Raw genomic sequence first — 23681 nt, forward strand, 5'->3', positions numbered from 1 at the left:
ACGTGTAGGCAAAAATCAATAACAAAGACCTGGGTGACGTCAACTTCGTTCTATCTATAGAAGCAAAGAGCGTGTAGGTAACGATTGTTATGTTACCAAGAGCTCTCACTTCCCGCTTTTGGTGAAGCCAAGCATCTTCCGTCTTCTACTCGTATTTTCTTCATTGTATCAGTAAGCCTAGCGCGCATGATACACGCGGAGCACACCCACCTCGCTGTCTCGCCTGGCACGCGACAATAGCATTGCGGTTAAGAGAAGTGAGAGCTCTTGGTAACTACGTTACCCTACACACTCTTTGATAGAAGGAACGAAATATGTAAGTATTTTACCTAAATGCATAGCATCAATAATTTAGTGAGGACTAATCATAATGGCTGTGCAAAAAAAAAACAACAACACAAAAACAAAGAGCGGAGTGACGTCAACTTCGTTCCTTCTTTCGCTAGAAAGATTCGTTTCCAATATTTGGTGCAAACTGTGGCATTTGTGATAAGAGAAATAACTTTAATGTAGTATATGACTACAGGAAATATAGAACGAGTTAATCCCCTTACAATTCTACCTGGAATCTTTGTTTATGTTTTAAAGGATTTTACGGTGCTCACAATACGTTTAGGTCACATCAGTACCAGGAAAAAGGAAGAAAATGGGATAGTAAAAATATATAGAATTATAATTAAAGCAACCAAGATAAGGTAAGAAAAATCGGAATTGGTTCAAATAGGAAACAGGTGCAGATTCCAAGAGCACACCATCAAAGTACTGAGTTTGAGATCACCTAAACATCTCGTCCAACAAAAGCACATACTCTGACTAAGAGGAACACACTCAAATGTTTATAGATCATATAATATGATGTGTAAACAAAAAATAATAATAAAAGATTTACAAGACAAAAAATATCATCTCCCAAAATTCTAACTATACATTTGACTTGTTTCCCTCCCTGTTAGGGTATCCGGCCAGAACAAAACCAAGTGATCTCATCCCGAGTCAAAGACGGAAAGCATGTTGGAAAATAGAAAAAGGAGATAGAATGACACAGTAAGTCCCTCCCTGTCGACTATGGGAGGTCAGGAACCCCACCCAGCTTTCTGAAATCTCTGGAGCACATTCCAAGGAATCGTCATGGACCCTCACTTCCAAATTACGAAAACAAAAGCAGGGATAAAACATATAGATATCTAAGATGTGGGTTTTTATCTAGAGCAATATCCATCAAATGTGCTCAAAGCGCTTTTGAAGAGGATCCAAACCAACACATCATGTGACGAGGCCTATGCTGTAAAGCGTCATTACTACAATTATTATTTTCGACAAAGACAATGCTTTTACCGGCCGGGTACTCATTCCACACCTGAATGGCGCGATATCCATTGAATCAAAACGGTTTTCTAGAGGGCCCAAACCAACAACAACAACGTCTCACGGGGCATGAGACTTATAAGGCGCTATTATAATTCTTTTCCCAACAACGACAAGACTGTTACCCGTTAGGTACTCATTCTAAACCTGAGTATGTTGAAATAATGTGAGTAAAGAGCCCGTTTCAAGGGCTCAGCCTTGCAGCGCCGACACGGGACTCGAACCAGAGACATGCATATCACAACCCAAATATCAAACCACAAGACCACAGCCTCACTTTATTTTCTTCAAATTGAAGTAATCGCTAAAGAAAAAAAAAAGAAAAAAAAAAAGAAACAAACCCCGAACAATACCTTACAATGAGGAGAAAAAAAAATCAAAATTAAAAAAAAAATTAATTAAAGAAGACAAACAAAATCAAAACATTTTTGGTATATTATTCACGTTTTATTTTGAAAGACAAACTAAAAACAAACAAACAAACGAATAAAATTCAAACAAAACAAAAGTTCCGTAAAAAGTCTGTACATCAAAAACTTGTGATGGCTATTCGTAATAAAGTAGAATCAATGTTTGTGATTTAATCGTGATGGTGAATCTCTACTCTAATGGTTAGCACGCACAGGGACGCTTAGAGTAAAAAATATAGAGCCGTAGAATGCTAAAATGCCATTTATTTTATTCTTAATTTAGTCAGAACTATTTGATAGATAAAGATGATCCCAACCAGGTAGCCTTGTCCCCAACGTATAAACAGTCTCAGATTAAACATCTGAGATTTCACGGGTCTCTTATATGAGACTTTTTGACAAGTTGAAAAAACTCTTAAACCCGCGACTTCGCGAAGTCTCAGGTTTCGGAGTTTTTTGCCAAGATGATGGCCATTTAAACTGATCGATATTTGAAGAACGAGTTTTCTGGCCAAATTTTTAAAATACGTGTCATTCCAGAGTACGAAGTTCAATATATTGACACATTTTGAATCTATCACAGGCTCTGGTATATTAAATTGTTCCATAAATCAATTTTACTCTTTGGGTAATTTTTTTTTACGAACCTCTTATCTATATCTGGGCTTGAACAGATTGTAAGAGTGGCCTTTCAGTTTATTTTGATATCAATGAAACATCGTAATTTAGATGCTGCGGGTCGAATTAATAACCAAAGATATAAAACTTATTTTAAGTTTTATGTTATTTTCTCTTTTTATCTATTTATTTATTTATTTTTGCTGTTGTTTTATTTTAAATAGAACAAATAGTCTCCCGCTTTGCAGGAATTAACATTTTCATATTCATTAATTCGGATCATTTTAACTTTAAAATATCCCAATCTGGCATCTATAGTAACCAGCCATAACAATACCGGCTGTAGACGGTAGATCATCTGTGAAGAATTTTCCGGCCAAAATGTCAAAAATATGTTTTGTCAATAATGAACGGAGAACAGTCATAATAATATATCGTAGGTACGATGTGCTTTGAGGCTTTTATTAAGCTTTATGAGGGTTGATCAAACGGTGAAAACAAAATGAATGAATGAATGATGATGATGATGATGATGATGATGATGATGATGGTGATGATGATGATGATGATGATGATGATGATTAAAATAATCATAATAATGATGATGATGATGATGATGATGATGATGGTGATGATGATGATGATGATGGTGATGATGATGATGATGGTGGTGATGATGATGATGATTAAAATAATCATAATAATAATGATGATGATGATGATGATGATGATGGTGATGATGATGATGATTAAAATAATCATAATAATGATGATGATGATGATGATGATGATGATGATGATGATGATGATGATGATGATGATGATGATAATAATAATAATAATAATAATGATAATAATAATAAAAACCGCTTTGTTTCATATGATGGCCAGTTAAAGGATTTGATTTTATAAGACTAACAGGGGCTTGCAATATTTCAAGGTCATATCAGCTCGAGGAAAAAGGAACATGGCCGGATCCTAAACATATATTATTTTGTTTTTGTTAGTTTTTGAAAATATTACTGTACCGATGACACTTTTAGGTCAATTCAACTCCGAACCCGAGTTTCATTCTGCATAAAAGGTAAATGATAGTTATTGATTTGTCTTTGAAAATTTTCTTTAGTTATGCCACAAGCACTAAAAACCTCAAGCAAAACAAAACAACCTAAGATAATAAGAGGGAGAACCTATCTTTGGTAATGTTATGTCACTGTTATGACCTAAAGTGTAGTGTCTAGAGCATGGGATGACTCCTTTATCATTCAAACAACGAAAGGTTTTTTGTTGTTTTTCTTTTAATAAGGTTTTTACGGCGCTTGTGAGACATTTAGGTCATATCATAAAAAAGAAGAAAATGAGATAGTAAAAAAACTGATTTACAATCAAAATTACCCGAGGAGAGTTAAGGCTAATGGGACTGGTTCAAATGGGGAAAAGAAGTAGATTCCATGAGCACACTAGTAGTGTACTTAGTTTGAGAACACCTAATAGCTTCACCCAGACACCAGCACGGGATCCCACTAAGAAGAATACACTCAAATATTAAGAAAATATTCAAAACAAAGACGATAACATTATACAACAAAGAGATGATTTACATTTAATATCACTCAAAACTAATACTTTACATTTGACTGTTTCCCTGTCAACCAAGGATTCAAACAAGGGAAATGACAAAACCAAGTCCAAGACGTTTGTTTTTGTTTGTTTTTAAGGCTTTTACGGCGCTTGCAACACATTTAGGTTATATCAGCGCCAGTAAAAAGGAAGAAAATGGTATAGTAAAAAGTTCTAGAATTACAATTACAGCACCCAAGAGAAAGGAAGACAAAGGGGAACTGGGAACAAATAGGGAACAGATGTAGATTCCAAGAGCAAACCATCAATGTACTTAGTTTGAGATCACCTATAAGTCTCATCCGGACACAAGCACAAAATCCAACAAAGAGGAATACACTCAAATGCTTAAATTATACATTAAAAATAACAAACATAATAATACATAACAGAGAGATGATTTACAAGGAAAAAAATATCATCTCCCAAAACAATAACTATGCATTTGACTGTTTCCCTCCCAGCTAGGACTCAGGCCAGGGCCAGGACAAAACCAAGTAATCCCATTCCAAGACAAAGACAGAAAGCAAGTTGGAAAACAGATTAGAAGACACAGCAAGTACCTCCCTGCCCACTATGGGGAGGCCAGGAACCCCACCCAGAAGTCAAAGACGGAAAGAAACTCAGAAAACAGATATTGGGAGATAGAAGACACAGAAAGTGACCTCCTGCCCGTCAAGGAAGGTCAAAAGGCCCCACCCAGGACCTGTAAATAAGTATACATCGTTATAAGTGAATAAAAATGGAGAAAATTTCTCACTGCTAATGACATGATTTTTTAAAACAATTAATGAAATTGAATTTGTTTTATCTTTTGTTTGTTTGTTTGTTTGTTGCTTTAGGTCTCTTCCAACACAATTGAGGTTATATGAGAGACCGCTGAAACAAAAAAACAAGCAATCTAACAAAAATAGTACAAATGTAAATCAAAATCATAACCTAAAGATATCATAAGCTAAATTATAAATAACCAAGAACAAACAGGCAGAAGATTTACAGAAAAAAAAATATCCCCTGTCAAAAATACAATCACAAACCAAAGAAGCAGGATAGGCTAGTAAAGAGAAGAAGAAGAAACGACATCACTATCGGATCGTACACCCATGCGAACATCATAGGTATATGATTCAAGGGTGATGCTCCCATCCAACCACCCGCTATTTGTTTTATCTAATTTGATACTTGAGTATTCGATTCTGATACTGAATTTATTGTCATAAATAAACATGCTGACTAAATATGAAAACCAATAGCCAATACACACATCCCCCCCCCCCCCCCCCCACATTTCACGGTGCAAAGACTCTTTAGCCCTTTCATACGGTTACTTTTAAAAAAACTTCTTATTTATAATTCGATATTCTCTCTCTCTCTCTCTCTCTCTCTCTCTCTCTCTCTCTTTCTCTCTCTCTCTTTCTGTGTCTCTCTCTCTCTCTTTGTGTCTATATATATATATATATATATATATATATATATATATATATATGTGTGTGTGTGTGTGTGTGTGTGTGTGTGTGTGTCTATCTGTCCCTCTCTCTCTCTCACTTTTTAAAAACTCGTCTCTCTCCCTCTTTCTGTCTCTCTCTTTTTTTAAATCCCGTCTCTCTCTCTCTCTCTCTCTCTCTCTCTCTCTCTCTCTCTCTCTGTATCTCTCGCTCTCGCTCTCTCTCTCTGTATCTCTTTCTCTCTCTCTCTCTCTCTTTTTTAAAAAAATCCCGTCTCTCTCTCTCTCTGTGTATATATCTCTCTATTTGTCTATCTATCTATCTCCTTTAGCTATTTATCAGTCTATCTCTACATCCCTCTATCCTTCTCTCTCTCTCTCTCTCTCTCTCTCTCTCTCTCTCTCTCTCTCTCTCTATCTCTTGCTCATTCTCGCTCTCTCCAATAACACCTATTTTTGTAACACATACAATCAAATTTGGTTGACATACATATAATGTTAATCATGACTTTGTGAGGCACCATTGAAAGCTGATGAAAAGACAAAATACACAAAAGCATAGTTGAATTTAAACTATATTTATCCCAATGGCATTGAACACAAACATGAAATGCAAAAATGCTGTATTGTGTTACTCGTCGCCTGAAAAGGGATTACTCATAATATGTTGAAAATTGAATTTATAGTCTCCCTGTCTATGCCTTCTATCTGTCTGTCTGTCTGTCTGTCTGTCTGTCTGTCTCTCTCTCTCTCTCTCTCTCTCTCTCTCTCTCTCTCTCTCTCTCTCTCTCTGTGTGTGTGTGTGTGTGTGTGTGTGTGTGCATGTGTTTTCTTTATTCCTCAAAAAGGCTGCACATTTTCAATTTCGCAAATTGAGCGAGCGATGGTTGTATCTCTGAAAAGTTCAGATTCTTTTGTTGTAGTTGTTGATGATGTTATTGTTATTGTTGTTTTTATTTTTTTAAATATTATTGTTGTTGTTCTTAACGTTGATGTTGTTGGAGGGCTGATTCCACTGTATAAAGCATATTAATATAAACCAACAGAACCCACTTCATTAGATGGTGTGTGTATAGATTATTCGTGTGCAAACAATGATTCAGACTATTGATTATTATCATAATATCCAAAAAAAAACAAAACAAAAGTATCACATGATCTTGATGTGAATCTTAAGCCAAACGTTTTTGGCGGCAGTGAAACAAGAAGATAATCTGAAACTCGTGACCTTTATCAGCTTTAAGATGTTCATTCAAATTTAGGTCGAACACTGAAGAATCTAAATATAAATATAAATCACCAATACACAGAAAGAATCGCATCTTTTACATTTTGGCCATAAAACTTTAGTTTTTCTGATATAATTTAATCAAAATGATAACCCCCCCCCCTCCCAATCAAGCGTGGCAATATATCTCAATTCAGAGAATTCTTTGGAGTCTCGTGTTTAAGAATATTTTTATGAGCGGATGTCATTCTAAAATATCGATATGGGGAGTAAAAAGTTTTCTGGCCAAATTGTAAATAGGGGTTTTGTCAGTGTATTGCAGAAACGTTATGACAAAACCATCTGATGTTTTTTTTTTTTTTTTCACAATCAACAGTTAGTAAACATTCAAAATAAGGAATTAGGTGTATACTATGGAGGGGAAACGAAACAAAGGATCATATAAATATATAAAATAGACTGTATATAGAAAATATTATTCGAAGTTTGAACCTTATTAGAACAGTGCATTTGGTAAAAAATTGTGAAACTATATAAAGGAAATATAAATAAAGCTAATAATTATAATATAACCAACCCATCGCCTAAATGGGTATTATGTATGTCGGAGTTGCTAAAGTGTTGACAATTTTAACTAATAATAACTTTTGAATATGCTAAATTGAGAAGAAATTATGATAACAGAGTTTTGTTTTAAGTACTAAAAAATGTAATTCAATATCTAATGATTTTGACTTTAAATTCAGAATTTTGATGAACTTGGTCTCCCTGACATTTAATACCACTCTGGGATGACGGGTCACACATGTGATTGACTCACTGCCTAAAAATAGTATATCAGTAGTCCCTCAGGGCCATCAGACCAATGAATCCGGAGTTTATCCCCATTTATATAGTGTAAACGGATAATAGCGATTGCTTGCTACCCTTTTGATAAGATGCTAGCCTATCGCAAAGTACTTTCCACCAGATCTAACAGACCCAGCTACCCATTCACTGCTAGATGGACGGGGGGGGGGGGGGCAGTCAGAAAAAAATCTCAACTCACCTGAGATCGATCTCGATCCCATTGCTTGTGAAGCTAATGCTATACTAAATGTGTTATCGGGACCCCTATTGTATCAGAGTGGTTTAGGAATTGAATTCATTGTCTTAACTAGGAAACTTGGGTTAAATTGTTGTGTTTGGTGTAAACAACAGATTTGATTTCATACAGTGACAAAAACTGAACATTTCTCATTTCGTGTAACGTTTACATAAAAATCACTCTTTAGCATCTGGTTCACCTAGACATAATACCGATTTCGGGCGATGGGTCACATATTGAGTATAATATATCACCATCATAATGAAAAGAGGGCAGATAAATGCAACATGGAAGGTAAGTCTATATATAATATTATGTATAACCTTTACATACCTGTACAAAACAAAAACAAAAAAATACAAGTTGGAATAGTTCGTGTATTTATACAAAAGTTTGCGTAGACATAGGTGTAAAGGGTTGAGTTAATAGTCATCATGAGTAGAAAGTCACATTTTTAATTGCGGTTTGTCCAAAATGGAAAAATAAAAATTATTAAAAAACAAAAACAAAACAAAAACAAACAAAGAACATGAAAACATACAATAAGGAAAAAAAACCCAAAAAACCCCAATCAAATAAAACATCCAACCCCCCCCCCCCCCCCCCCCCCCGACCCCGACCAAAAAAAGAAAAGAAAAGAAAACAAGAAAAAAAAAAAGGAGAAAACAAATTTGACTACACATCTCTAATCCTCTGGTGTGATGGGTATGCAGTCACCGATGCACATAAATAATAAATAAATTGATATCCCAAATGAAAGAGGCATTTATAATGGTATTTGACATGAAATGATTCAACACACACGGCCAATCAAATGGATACAAATAAAACTAGAAATGATGCGGTGGATATGCAATCGATTACGTAAATAATAAATAAATTGATATCACAAATAAAAGAGGCAATTATAATGGTAATTTGACATGAAATGATTCAACACACACGGTCAATCGAATGGATACAAATAAAAATAGAACTGAAACAAGCACCATATACTAAGTACATACAAAGGGTTGGAGTTAAATTATTTGTTATCAACTATAAAATAGACACAGAACGGTATGGGAATGAAAAAACCCTCCAAAAATGACAAACAAAGCATTGTACCAAAAATGTAACGAAACACCAATCTCTCTCCAAATACTTAAAGCCAAGTGGAACCAGTTTGGACATATCCTGAGACGAGATAATGAAATACCAGTATATAAAGCTATGTCATTCTACTTCACCAATTTGGGACCCAAACACAAAGGACGCCAAGTCACCTCATTGTTGATTACACTCAACTAGGACCCCAAAAGATTGCCAAACATCAACCTCCAGTTAACATCAAATATAAACCTCAACAACATCAGAGACATGGCATCAAACAGTCAGAAATAGAGATTCCTCTGCACAGAAATCATGAAGGCCGCTAAGGCTGTAAAGTCGGTTGACTGTGCCAGCGAACAGCTTTAAGTTTAAGTCAATGATAAAATGTCACCCATTTCACCAAAAAGGAACTATGTCAGGGCGAAGGTCATTTTGATCTATTAATATTTGAAGAACAAGCTTTCTGGCCAAAGTTTTTTTTTTTTGTTTGTTTGTTGCTTTAGGTCTCTTCCACACAATTGAGGTTATATGAGAGACCGCTGAAACAAAAAAACAAGCAATCTAACAAAAATAGTACAAATGTCAATCAAAATCATAACCTAAAGATATAATAAGCTAAATTATAAATAATCAAGAACAAACAGGCAGAGGATTTACAGGAAAAAAAATATCCCCTATCAAAAATACAATCACAAACCAAAGAAGCAGGATAGGCTAGTAAAGAGAAGAAGAAACGACATCACTATCGGATCGTACACCCATGCGAACATCATAGGTATATGATTCAAGGGTGATGCTCCCATCCAACCACCCGCGCCAAAGTTTTTCAGAGTATGGCATGATTGTCCCCAATAAAACATAATGTAAACTCAACCCAAGTTCTATGTTTCTTAATTATGAATATAATTCAATTTCTTGGTTTGTTTTCAACGGTTTTACGGCCCGTAAGACACGTTTAGGTCATATCATTATATTTACTGTTTTATTATTATTATTGTTTAATCATTTGGTTAAATTCATTAGTTTATAACAATACCCAATGTAAATTTCCAGAAGTGGATGAATCAAGATCCTCAAACCTTATCTTGTCTTATTAGCGCCAGTAAAAAAGGAGGAAAATGAGATGGTCAAAAGAATTTAAGAATTACAATTAAAGCACCCTAGAAAGGGTAAGACAAAGGTGAATGGTTCAAATAGGGAACAGATGAAGATTCCAAGAATATACCATCAATATACTTAGTTTGAAATGGCCTAAAAGTCTAATCCAGACACCAGCACAGCATCCCTCTTAGAGGATTACACTCAAATGTTTGCAAGATAAGCTCAAAAAAAAATATATATATCACCTCCCAAAACTAACACTATACATTCGATTGTTTCCCTCTCGGCCAAGGACTCTTGCATTCCAAGACAAAGATAGAAATCAACTCAGAAACAGTAGGGGGATAGCAGACACAGCACATGACCTCATGCCCACTGTGGGAGGTCAAAAGACCCTACCCAGAGTTAATTTCTTTAGTATTCCAGCCATTCCAACATAATATCAATTTCAGGTGGTAAATGATAAATATCAAAACAAAACATGACATATCTATTATTTTGTATAATTTATAAATAAAACAACAAATCAATGAATTAAGGCAAGCGAATCGTTTTCAAAGTTGAATTACCATCTGCATGTAGCTATTATAATCTGGAGATCAATCGTACACATTCCATTCGTATTTTCGTTTATTTACAGCGTTTGTGACACTGTTAGGTCATTTCAGCACCAGAAAAAGGAAGATGGTAGAGGTAAAGTTGGTTGATCTGAAGTTAAAAGCACCAAAAGAAAAAGTAAAACAGAGGGGGTGGTTTAAATATAGGGAACAGCAGATTCTAGAAGCAATCCACCCATGTGCCTATTTTGACATCATCCAAAAGTCCCATCTAGGCGTAAGCAAATAATTTCGCCGAAGGGGAAAATTTTTCAAATGTTTACAAAGTATATCACATTCAAAATATACATAAACACTTCATTGAATGAGTTAAACGTACATACCTACAGTAGTCAATCTAAAATATCACAACTAAGAAGCAATTTTTATTGTGAAAACAAACAATCAAAAAATGGTTGTAAAACAGTTCCTTGCAGCTCAATAAATTTAGTCATCGCCATTGAACAAACAAGTTGATATCACCTTATAATATGTTATATATAATTATGTAATGAATTGAATGTGATTCATCTTATGAGAACATTTGTGTGGTTGTATAGATACATGAGTTTGGGGTTGCATGGGTAAGATTGGATCAAAATCGATCCAAGATATTAGTTAACTGCCAAGTATGGAATGATATTAATTCATAATACATTAATCATAAAAGTAAAAGGAAAACAAAATACTCAGAAAAACAAAACAAATCACTCACGGAATGTAACGTTGGAATCAAGCTCGATTTTTTTCTTCTTTTGTTAAATGTTCGCAATGGGTGGCAAATGTAACACATCTCTTTGGTCATTATTATTTTTTTTTAATTTGAAAAAAAATTACATAAAAGACATAACAACCTTCAAATCACCCATAGTTAATGATTCTATCTATTTTCTAATTCTGCCCCAGGGTTGCCAGATTGATTTTTCAATAATCGCTAATAAATCATAGAAAAAAAAATGTCAAAAAAACGTCCATTTTTTTTTTCTTCAGATATCACCTTTTCTGTTAAAATCCACAAAAATAAGAATTAAAATAATTTTTTAAAAAAAATAACAATGTTTCCTTTTTCTAATCCCACTGCCGTTTGTGTAATGAGTGAAATTTCTCAATTAAATAAGTAAAATAAAAGAAATGACAGGAATAAGCTCTCAAAATGCCAGACCCAATTTTTTTTCTCTCCATGATCAAAGACTAAAAAAAAAATGCCTGTTTTTGTTAATTTGGCAATAAAAATTCCAAACTGGTAACCCTGTTCCTGTTGATAAACGGGAAACCCAAAACTTAATTCATCATTTGGATTGTTCTTGTTTACCTATAAAAAAGCTTATCTCTTTATGATCATAAAATCAAACATGAATAAAAAGGTAAAATGTAAGATCAACTTTCAGATTTACATTTTGAAATATACAATCAACCAGTGTTAACAACATAGGAATGAAGAAGTGAAAAAAAAAAAAAAGGGGGGGGGGGGGGGGGGGGGGGGGGAAAACGAGGAGGGGTATGGAATTGAAGTAAATATCATGCTTGTAGGAATATGTATCAAAGAACTAATTATTTTATTTATCATGGCCATCAAAGCACAAGAGTCGTTCGTTCCCTTACTGACCATTTCCCAGACAGATCAAATAGATAACACACGAGATTTTCTGTTTATGATGATATTTACCGTACAGCCTTTCTTGCTATTCATTTGATTTATATCAAATTGTAGTGCATCATAATAATGTTCCGTTAGTGGTAAGATCGGGTGGTTGGTAGGGGATCAGGCTTTGGGTGGTAGGGGAACGATGGAAAAGAATGTGGTCGGCAGGGGAAAGATACATCATATATTTAACACCACTAGAACATGGATAATATTTCTTATCGGGGAAAAGTCAGTTGACAACCCAAACCTACCATCATGTCTTAAGATTTTGCGACATTGTTCTTTGAAAACGGTATTATTTATGGTGCTTGTTTTGGACAAATTATTTCCCTTGTCCTTGTAAGGTGTGACAAGTCTCTTTGTGGACGGTAGGGGACGGAACGACTCTACATTGCGTAGATCTGTCAAATACCCCAGAGCAAAACAAAAACTTTGTAATATTTCAAGATTATATTCTCTGACACTGGCGGACAGAAAACTTAACAGAATGCTGGGAAAATGAGAGAGGACAACGACTAAAATTGAAAAGGAAAACATTGTAATCAGCAGCAGTAACCAGACAGTATAATAGCTTGTAATCATGGCTCTAAGAAAGAAACGTCATTTATGCATTTTGTCCAGACTTGCCTATTACTACAAAAAAATTCGTAAATTGGATTCAGAATTTCATGAGCATTTCTAAGTCCTTAAAACTTATTGACAATGAAAGTTGATGCCAGGCTAAATAATGTTAAGGATTTTGAAGTATTATTTAATAATTAAGATGGTAAATTGTATTGTTGATCTATAAAATTAACCCTAGCGACTTTTTAAATTTTTATCTCCTAAAATTTGGGAATCAAAAATTTCCAAGTAGGCAGGTCTGATTTTGTCTGATAAAATAATGAAAAACCCCATAAAGACAATCACTCCCCCCTCACACCAACAAGGACAAAATATTGAAGAAAAAAAACACAAGAAAAACAAAACAAAACAAAAATACAAAAGTAAACATCAAAAAGATATGCTCCATGGAAACGAAAAGAAATTACAGATAGAAACCATATAATAAAATAACCAGTAATAAGCTAGGAACTCAAGCAAGGAATCATTCAAGCTGTGATGTTTTAATTAGACACACTTAATCCAATTATTATGCACTCAATTCTAAATATTTATGCCACCTCTTTCCTTTACCCAACTTTTATATATTCATTCACCAGATTGTATATTTTAAAAATCACCATAAATGACAAAATTATTGGTTACAAATAATTTAGAAATGCAGAACTTTGAGGTTTCTTGACTTACAGATGTCATCAGGTCAATGTTTCTCATTATTATAGTAGATAGCTTAGGCACATCAAATTTTTATATTAATTATGAGGACAACTGTATTAAAATCACAATATGACATAAACCAACTCAATAAAATAACAAAATGAAATATATGCTGATGGTCTTAAAAAATCTAATTTTATCACTAGTTGCAGGGGACTCATTACGAAATATATTCTTCACGATTCATTGGCATCGTTAAAATGGAGTTCAACAGAGAAGTTGTCCCTGAAAACGTGGTGGGTCTTTTTCTTGTGAGGGTTGTCCAACTCTTCTCTCGGAATGACAAGGCTAATGAGATGGAAAGGAAAATGACAATGATTTTGATGATGATGGTAGGTAGTGGTGGTGGCAATTGCAGTGGTGCTGATGGTTGTGGTGGCTCATGATGATGATGATGATGATAATGGTGGTGATGGTGGAGATAATGATGATTACGATAATAATGATGGTGGAAAAATTATGATGATGATGATGGTGGTGTTGATGTTAATGATGATAAGGATGATGATAATAACAGTGGTGGTGGTGAAGCTGATCTTAATAACATTATAACTATATAAGGTCTCCAAAGCATTATTTCGAACTTGCTATGTGTTATTCAGATTACTTTAATGGGTGAAATATCTTACTTGTTGTCTTCCACAAATGACGTGTAGAACCAAAAGTAGAAAGGACACTTATCGTAGCCAATTGGCAGCTTTTTCTGGTGACAAGTAGAACGATTTTTAAAAAAATTATTGGTGTGATTTTATGTCATGAATTATGAAACTAATTGATTTCTAAATGTAATATCTCAAATCATGAGTAGCTTTCTTTGATATATATAAATATATAAATATATATATATATATATATATATATATATATATATATATATATATATATATATATATATATATATATATATGACATATATGTATAATTGATTCAAAATAAACAAAATGCTTAGTACAGAATGGGGGTTCCGATAGTTCAGTTGGAAGAGCACTCGCTTCACATGGTGCAGTCAAGATTTTTTTTCTGACCCCCCTGTCCATCCAGCAGTGAATGGGTAGCTGAGTCTGTTACATCATCCTATCCAAAGGATAGCATGCAATTGCTTTTGTCCATTTCACGCTATAGAAACCGGGATAAACTCCGACTCCATGGGCAGAATGGCTCTGAAGAACTATTGTTAGCACAGAGTATTTTTGAGGTTAAAAAGCCAACAACAAGAAACAATTAAAACAATATTACTTTGCGTAAAATCCAGATGGATGGGAGGAAATGCCTTTGCACATCCATTTGGGATAAACAATGGCAAAAAGTCACTGGTATATTTAAGCACCTTACAATTAAAAAAAAATCATTGAATACTAAGCTGATAAAAGCTGTGGACTGTTAAAAGAAACCCCCCCCCCCCCCCCAGATAATTCAAATCTGGGTGCCATGGGTAGATGAATTTACAATAGTTAGCAATGTTCATGCTTTCTATAATATTGTTGTTTTTTTTTCAACTTTGACACTTACGCTGTTGGTTTTAAACATAATCTTGATATCTCCGTGGATGTTGGGACAGTTGAACAGAGTGATCACGATGCTGTCATCATTGTCATACTTTATCACCTGTTAATAAGTAGTTGTTGGTAAATACATAAAGAAACTGACATCAAATAAAGCATTAAAAAAATAAATAGATAAATAAATAAATAAAATAATAAAAGAATAAAATGCAATGAAAGATCCCCCCCCCTCTCTCTCTCTCTCTCTCTCTCTCTTTCTCTCTCTTCAAATTTTAGAGGCCCTATGGCAACTTTTTGGCCATGTACCACGAAGAGGCGTGGAAATACCAGTAAACAAATCCATGAACCATGGCTATGCCATGAACGCATTTTAAAGTCTGGACAGGTTAAATAAAAAGACGACCACCAAAGACAATTCACACTATTATGCAGGGACATCAAACAGTTAAAATTGTCAGCACAAAATATATTTATCAGAAGATCCTGTCTCTAAGATCTATGGAGAAGAACATGAACGGTGGAGAGATCTCACACAGAGGATAGAAGAGGCGGAGGACTTGTTCCAAGTGTATGGCTAGGAGGCAAAAGACACTAAAAGTCAATAAGTCATAAAAGAATAAAAAAAGGACATGTTTAAATACGGCTTTCTAAATCTTTGCCATGCTCAATGCACATCATAATTGCTTCTTTTATTCCCCCAAAAGGCTTCATGAAACTAAATTTTCATTTCATACCGTACAAGTTGCCTATTATTGACTACTATTGACTTTGTTAAGCACTCTCTAAACTGAGTAAACATTCACAATTGAGTCAAACGGAGTATGTCATATATACAAGGACATAATGCCAGGGTCAGACCATTCCAGTCATTACCACCCAACTAGCCCCTAGCATGTTCAACATTATTTGACTTTGCTATAAGACGATATACTGTACAGGTTAAGCATCAACTCCGTGTAACTTTGATGTATAAAAAAAAAGCCCTTTTAAGTGGGATTGTGAAATGATATTATACGATAAGATGTGATAAGAAAAGAAGAGAAAGCATTTACCTCACAATTCGATTGTGTTCCAAGATTGCAATCAAAGATAGGCAGGTTATCTTGCCTTAACTCCATAAAGAGCTCACTCCCATCCCCATTGCCAACATCTGGGTTAAATGTAAAGGGGAGGATAAAATTGATGAGAAGAATATTGTAAAAAATAAATAAAGTGATAAAAGACTGAAAAAAATCTGAGATGCATTAGCACGACAATATAAGTAAACCATTCCAGAGAAATTATTATATATGAAGCATATCTATTAAAACAAAAAGAGCAATATTGAGCCAATAAGAATTGATATTTTTGTATGCATAATTTTTGATAAAATGTCACGAGTATTCACACTAAACTCTAATAAAATAGAAAAAAGGTGATATATTAACCATTAACTATTGTTAGAATTATTTAATCTTTGACAGAGCGACTGTTTTTTTTTTTTTCAAATGATAATTTCCTCCATTAAAACTGAATGCCTATTCATTTTCATCCATAGAGAACCAGCTGCAATGTGACTAAGATTTGAATAAAGCCCTGAATTCATCATGGATGACCCAGTTGTACTGCCGTTATTTTTCTCTAAGTGACACCATCAAGACTGTAATAGTAAAATCAAATCTAACTTTTAAAGGATTAACTTTTGTAAGCATTTTTTAATCATAGGAAGTTTTGTTGTGGTAGCATTTGTAACACTTACTTCCAATACTGTTGATTTTGATGCTGACCAATTTTAGAATCTTCTTGGGAGGTAGCTGCCTATTAAATGCATTCTTGAGTTTTTCATAATAACCAACGTACCGACTCTGGAATCAAATACATAAAAAATAAAGAATTTATAATTTTTGTTTTAGGAAATAGAGTAATTGAAATTGCTAAGGTTGTTCAAAATATGGGTGTATTTATTGATTCAGATTAGTATTTTACCAGCCAATCAATCATATCGTAAAGTTAATGTACATGGAAATGAGAACAGAACGTAGTGTTAGACATCTCATTCTTGTGAAGCCAAATTGACTTGTAAAATTTGCGAACATGCATTTGCATATTTGGCACCCCTTATTATATTGCTTTATTTCATACTGCATGCAGGTTTGAGTGGTTATTTGTTTGAGTAAAAGTTGCCACGTTACTGTTAAGCGCTTTTAGCTTGTTTCTCTGTTGAGATACAGGGTAAGGCGCTATATAAAAACTATATATTATTATTACTATTATTATTATTCTTATTACTATTATTATCATTATTATTATTATTATTATTATTATTATTATTATTATATTATTATTATTATTATTATTATTATTATTATTATTATTATGGTTATTATGATTATGATTATTATTATTTTTATGATTATGATGATTATTATTATCATTATTATCATTAATTTAAATATGAAAAATTATTTAGAGCATTGTTTCAGTTAGTTTTAGAACTTTGCTAGCACTTGAGACACTTTGGGAGGGGGATGGAAACACCACCTTAAGAATAAACACTTCGCTATGTGGTCGAGAAAGAACAAAAACAATAATCGGTAGAGAGGGTGGGGGACCTATGTAAAGGGCATGGATTTGATTTTCAGTAAAATCATTCTTAACTTTTTTTTTCTATAACAATATTATAATCATCACTAATGTTATATGTTATAAGTCCGGACTCTTCCAATTTATTAAAGGGGAAATTATCAACATTAGAAAGAAGAAATAAGATGATTACCTGACTGGGTGTTTCTACCCCTTGAAATGTGCTGCCTTTACTGAGATCCGTTCGTCTGTCCCCAAAATACTCCAAACTTTCCTACACACAAAAATGATTGAAGAGTTAGACAAGAAATAAATTGAAAGAAAGGTACACCTGTTTGTTTTGTTTTTAAGGTTTTTAAGTTCTTGCAAAACATTTAGGTCATATCAGCTCCAGCAAAAAGAAAAAAATGGAATATTCAAAAGATTCTAGATTTACAATCAAAACACCCAAGAAAAAGTGAGGCAAAGAGGAATTGGTTCAAGTAGGGAACAAATGTAGATTCCAAGAGCATATAAATATATACCATCACTGTAATTAGTTTGAGATAACCTAAAAGTCTCATCCAGATGCTAGCAGAGGATCCCACTAAGAGGAATATACTCAAATGTTTACAGAATATCTCCAAAACAGAAAACATAACTAACAATACATAACAGACAGATGATTTACTTGGAAAAAAAAATATCATCTCTGAAAACTAATACTAAACATGTGTCTGTTTTCCTCTAAGTTAAGGACTCCAGCAATCCAATTCCAAGACAAAGACAGAAAGCAACTCGGAAAACAAATATAAGGGGATAGAAGGCACAGCAAGTGACCTCTTGCCCACCATAGGAGGTCAAAGGACCCAATCCAGAGATATATTTGTGATCATGAATCAGGAAAGTAAATTTTCAATTATAAATCAATTAACATTGATCTAGACCATGTAACCATCAATAGCTAACTAACTAACACACACACACACTCTCTCTCTCTCTCTCTCTCTCTCTCTCTCTCTCTCTCTATCTCTCTCTCTCTCTCTCTCTCTCTCTCTCATGGCATTTGACTTATTCTCTCTCTCATTCTTTGATCCACGATTTTACCAAAAATATGACAAAACTCTCGAAACGTAATAATTTCAAAACAGAACACAGTGACGATCACCAAAAGAAAAATGTACAACAAGCTATCTTCAATAAGCTGTATTTTTTAAAAGAACATGGTATGTGCTATTTGATAAACATTGCATAAACTTTGTTTTTAAAAACAATGGCAGATAGTACTCAAGGTTAAAATTCATGTTTGTATTTTGATCCTACTGAATACATTGCATTGTTCCTTTTTTCTTGGTGACTGTTGCAATGCTTTATATATCATTTTTTGGAGAGAAAATCAGACTTGTACATTATCAAGGCCACAACCAAAGACACTCTCTTTTGTTCTAACTTTTCAACGACAAAATCTTTATAAAATTCATAGCAAAAGTAGAGAATGATGGGGGCTGCTTGAAACCTTGGATCGTAAAAATACTAGTAAAAGGTGAAAATGGAGAGGCTTCAGATGGAAACAGTAAATAGAATTCATACACACCGAAGCACTTTCTAGCAATCCACAGTCAATGAGCCATGTACAAATCATCGTGCCAGTCCTGCCCTTTCCGCCTTTACAATGGATAGCAATGATGTTTTGTTTATCAGCAGCCATCCACTCTCGGGCATTTGCTGTGAAATCGATCATCTCTCTGTAGGAAAATATTACAGTCATTAATCGTTCTTGAACTAAATAGTCATAGCGCTAATTCTAATTTTTCTTCACCATGATACAGAATCTCCATTTGGAGATGTCTTATTATGTCTTATTTAGTCTATTTTTGTTTTATTTTTTTGATTTTTTGTTGGCTTCTTTTCTTGCTACTAATAAGCAATCTGCTCCTATCAAAAACTATAAAATCCCTTTAAAAAATTCCATATATATAAAATCAAGAACCAGAGCTTATCCAGTTTCTAGAGAGTAAAATAAATACATAATTTTTCTATGCACTTTGCATAAGTTGCAGTTTTATTACAAATTACTGTTAAGCAAATCTTTAGATTTCCCAATCACTGTTTGTTGAAAATGAGGGATAGGAATAAAAGAGTTTCTAAAATATACATATTTTGCATTTTAAATGCTTAAAATTGAAAATTCTAAAATTTCTGATTACCTCAGCTTTGGGACATTGTGATCATCAATAAATATCCGCTCCACATTGTTGAAGAATAAAGTTTCGTCATAATCTCTTTCACCTGAAATGATTGAAAATGGTGTAAAAGTTGAACGGGGAACAGTACACAAGAGCAAAGATTTAAACTTTATGAAGTGAAAGAACAAAAAACAAAACAATAACAAAAAAAAACCCCTTCCCCTCATGAAAAAAAACAAACACTAAAAAAAACCCCCAATATAGTGCAATATCCACTCAATGACAATGTACCAAAAGCGCTTCACAAGAGCTCCTAAGTCAAAGCTTAACATGCTGGACGAAACATTATGCATGTGAGGCACTATTACAATTTATTTTTTCGACAGAGACAATGATGTTACTGACCAGGTAGCCTACTCATTTAACATCTGAGTACAGTGAGAGAATGCTAATAAAAATCCTTTTCCAAGGACAACTTTGTGCCACTCAAAGTAGGATTTTGAACCATAAACTAACAGATCTGAAGGCGAGTGTCCTACCACTAGACTACAAAGCCATTAAAATTACACCGGTATAAAAGGGCTAACTGCAGTTCTTCATGTTGACTTAATGCCTTAAACTGATATTATAAAGCCTAAGTATAACGTTATTGCTCTCTTGGCAAAGATAGCAAGATCTGAGGTAAGGTTATAATAAAATCTAACACCACCTGTAAAAGAATGATGAAAAATGAAGCCTACTCACTACATAAGTTGTAGATCCTGTAATGACCTTTGTGCTTTGTGTTGAAGAATCTTGCAACCTCCTAAAAAATTTGGTAAGAAATAAAAATTAATAAAAAGGGATAATTGTTTTACAGTAAAATGAATGAAGAATGAAATAATGGCACTATATTTTAGATGTTTTAGAATTATCAAAAATAATATTTAGCTAGGTCGGATGTAAAAAAAAAAAAGAAGCATTTTAGCAGATTAAAAAAATAAAACTCTTAAAATTGTTAAAATTACTTTATAAAAAAACCAAACTGATTCAGTAAATTGGTACCCTATCTGTATTGGATTGAAAGAAAATAACATTTACTTACAGCGACAGGATTCCGATACATGGCCATCATCCCCTTGGATGGAAAAGACATTGCAATGACTCTCTCTGTAAAGTATCAAGAAATGTATATATATTCTTTTAAAAAAAGATAGGGTTAGGAGTCAAAATTGTTCTGTACAGCTCATATTAAATTTTTTGCCAACGAGCTCAGAATTACTGGCAAATCTAAAAATGATTAAAACTATTTTTGAAAAGAAAAAAAGAGGATGGCCTAGAAACAGGATCATCTTATTTCTCAACTCACATATCATTTTGATTGACAAACTAGGGTGCAGGTAGGCCTGCAGGTGAATGATAGACATCTGAAAAGGTGTGAATGAAATAGTGACAAACAAAGCAGAACAAAAAAATACAATACAAAAAAACATCCCCCCAAAATCAGTCGGCCTCAAAAATATAAGAAAAAAAAAACATCCTAAAAAATCAGCGAGCCTGGCAGACTGCGTAGTTCTTTCTTTGTGTTTTGCCAACACTGTTTCATAGACACCTTTTCATATTTCCATGATTTAGACTGTAATTTTCACTATGGCATCTTAAGAGAATACATAATTTGTATAAGCGAAACAATAAGCGAAACAGTATAGAATTATAGAAAAGTCATTCATTTGTTGTAAATTATTTAACCTGATAGATTCTAATAGTAATTTGGTTTTGTATCAAGTTAACATTCTATCTATATTATTTAATTCCTATCAGTTAAAGAGAGTGGCGCTCAGTTGGTAGTACACCATCAACACAGGCAAAGAGACTGAAATCAATTCCATGTGTTGTAGCCTGTCCATCCAGCAGTGATTGGGTAGCTAGATCTCTTGGATCTGGTGGAAAGTACTTTGCTACACTAGCATCCTATCAAAGGGGTAACAGACAATTATTACTGTTCTTTTAACAGAAATCACAATAAAATCCAGCTATATGGGCCTCAAGGCTCTGACTATATTCTTTCTTATCTAAAAGATGAGAAATTAAAGTCCTTCCTTACCTGTAATATAACAGAGGTCAAGGTCAAATCCATCACGCTGATATCTCCTCTTGTTCTGGGACACCATTTGTCTGGTTGCCCTGGCAACCTGACGATGCTGGACAACCATGATGTAGACAATTCGCACGGCACGTATAATTCTCACAACTCGACCAATGACAACCAACCTGGTGATGGATATTAAAATATGAATGTTATGGAATGTAGTGGGAGAGAAAAATTACTACTAAGCTGTCAGAAGCTGTGGAATGCACAAAGTAATGCACAAAAATGAATGTAACAGCTTCAAAATGAGAACAAAATACTAAAACCGAACATTCTGGGCTCAGAACGAACTGTCTTCACTTAAAAAAAGTAAAAATGGAAAGAAATAATACTGTTTTTGTTATTGGCCAAAGAAGTATTTTGAGCCTGAAAGAATTTGTGTTTTTATTGCTTTGTTTTTTTTTTTAAGCTGTCCCATTTATTTTTGTACATTATGTTAGAGAAAAAAGGTGGCAATCAGAATATAGCTAAAAATTGTTTGATACGAGAGAAAAGTTATTTATAACTATAAAATCTAGAGAAAGATTTAGTGAAAGAGGGGTACTTTGAACGCAGGTCAGCATTGCAATGTGAGCTGTATGTACTAAATTTCTACAAGATTCCAACAACAGGGTTCAAACCTGGGACATCTATGTACAAGTGTAATGTCTTAACTGGTCCATCATCTGTCCCCTAACCCTGATAAACTATGGGACTTAATTTACGTAGGTTGACTGTCCAAGACTGTACGGCTTTCAACACAATGTCACAATCATTCAAACATTGATCAAATTAACCCTTTGAATGGCAGCATTTTTTAGGCACACTATGTGGCTAAAAAAAATTATGTGGTAAACAAGCATTTGTTAAAAACTGATTTAATAAAAAGCATTTTAAGAGTTTTACTTTGCATATTTGCCATCATGTTCACAATCATCCTCAGACGACAAAGCCATGAAGACAACGTCGATGATAAAGGAAATGAAAACAACCGCCATATCCAAGAGATCCAACCAGTTCAGGAAAAACAATTTTCTGAAATAAAAAGTTCAACATAATTTTGATATGAATGGAAGAAATGTTGAAATTGTTTTACAACTTGAAAGAAAAAAAAAACAAACAAAAACAAATAAATCAGGAGAAAAATGAATGTTACATGTGACCCTCCTCCATAAAATAAGACACAAGAAAAAACCAACAACAAATCACTTTAAGAAAAATGAGAAGAAACACATGTGATTAATGTGAAATAGAAGCTACCTGAAAATATTATCAAAGAAAATAAAACCCAATAAAAAAACAAAACAAAATGAAGGAAGACCTAAAATTAAAAAAAAAAAAAAACCAAACGAACAAAAAAATAAAATAAAAAGCACAACATTATCCATTTAATTGAGAAAAAAAATCTATAAATGACTTGCTTGGATTTGTAAAACTGTAAATCTAAAGGTGAAAAGCTTAAAAGCTTGCTTACATACCCTTGATAAAAGATTCGTGCTCCTATTTCGATGACGAAGTAGACGATGATGATGTGAGAAACAATTTCAATGGGCTGCTTACTACTGGCACAGTCGTAAATGGAAAGATCCACAATCACGAGAATGAAGTCTAACAAGATTATAATGACGGTAAACAGTCTGAAGAAAAAGTTCTCAATGATATTCCTCACCTTGAACTGTAATTTTCTGCAGACAACAGTAAAGGAGCAAAATAATATAATAGACACATTTTTAATCAAATCGGCTGAATGTGCATCTTAAGTCAATGCATCTATACCTCCCTCTCAATCACCCCTTCTCTTTCTCTGAGAGAGTATCTC

The 23681-nt window shown here is 33.7% G+C and overlaps 1 protein-coding gene across 1 annotated transcript in view; it reads right to left on the reverse strand.

The window, feature by feature from the left end:
• Nucleotides 1–11303: 11303 nt before the first annotated feature.
• LOC144970693 (uncharacterized) overlaps nucleotides 11304–23681 on the reverse strand; it is a 108285-nt gene continuing 95907 nt past the window's right edge. The window contains exons 4-16 of the mRNA XM_078910594.1: nucleotides 23341–23547; nucleotides 22769–22897; nucleotides 21839–22005; nucleotides 20840–20904; nucleotides 20500–20560; nucleotides 19777–19858; nucleotides 19164–19314; nucleotides 17784–17864; nucleotides 16767–16872; nucleotides 16081–16178; nucleotides 15036–15131; nucleotides 14156–14229; nucleotides 11304–13814 (exon numbers count right to left, since the gene is read on the reverse strand). Of these exons, the coding sequence (XP_078766720.1) occupies nucleotides 13703–13814; nucleotides 14156–14229; nucleotides 15036–15131; nucleotides 16081–16178; nucleotides 16767–16872; nucleotides 17784–17864; nucleotides 19164–19314; nucleotides 19777–19858; nucleotides 20500–20560; nucleotides 20840–20904; nucleotides 21839–22005; nucleotides 22769–22897; nucleotides 23341–23547 (1429 nt within the window). The 3' untranslated portion in view covers nucleotides 11304–13702. The remainder of the gene's footprint in view (nucleotides 13815–14155; nucleotides 14230–15035; nucleotides 15132–16080; nucleotides 16179–16766; nucleotides 16873–17783; nucleotides 17865–19163; nucleotides 19315–19776; nucleotides 19859–20499; nucleotides 20561–20839; nucleotides 20905–21838; nucleotides 22006–22768; nucleotides 22898–23340; nucleotides 23548–23681) is intronic.

Source organism: Berghia stephanieae, chromosome 4, assembly GCF_034508935.2.
Source record: "Berghia stephanieae isolate SIO BIC M18660-M18661 chromosome 4, UCSD_Bste_1.3, whole genome shotgun sequence".
NCBI lineage: Eukaryota > Metazoa > Mollusca > Gastropoda > Nudibranchia > Aeolidiidae > Berghia > Berghia stephanieae.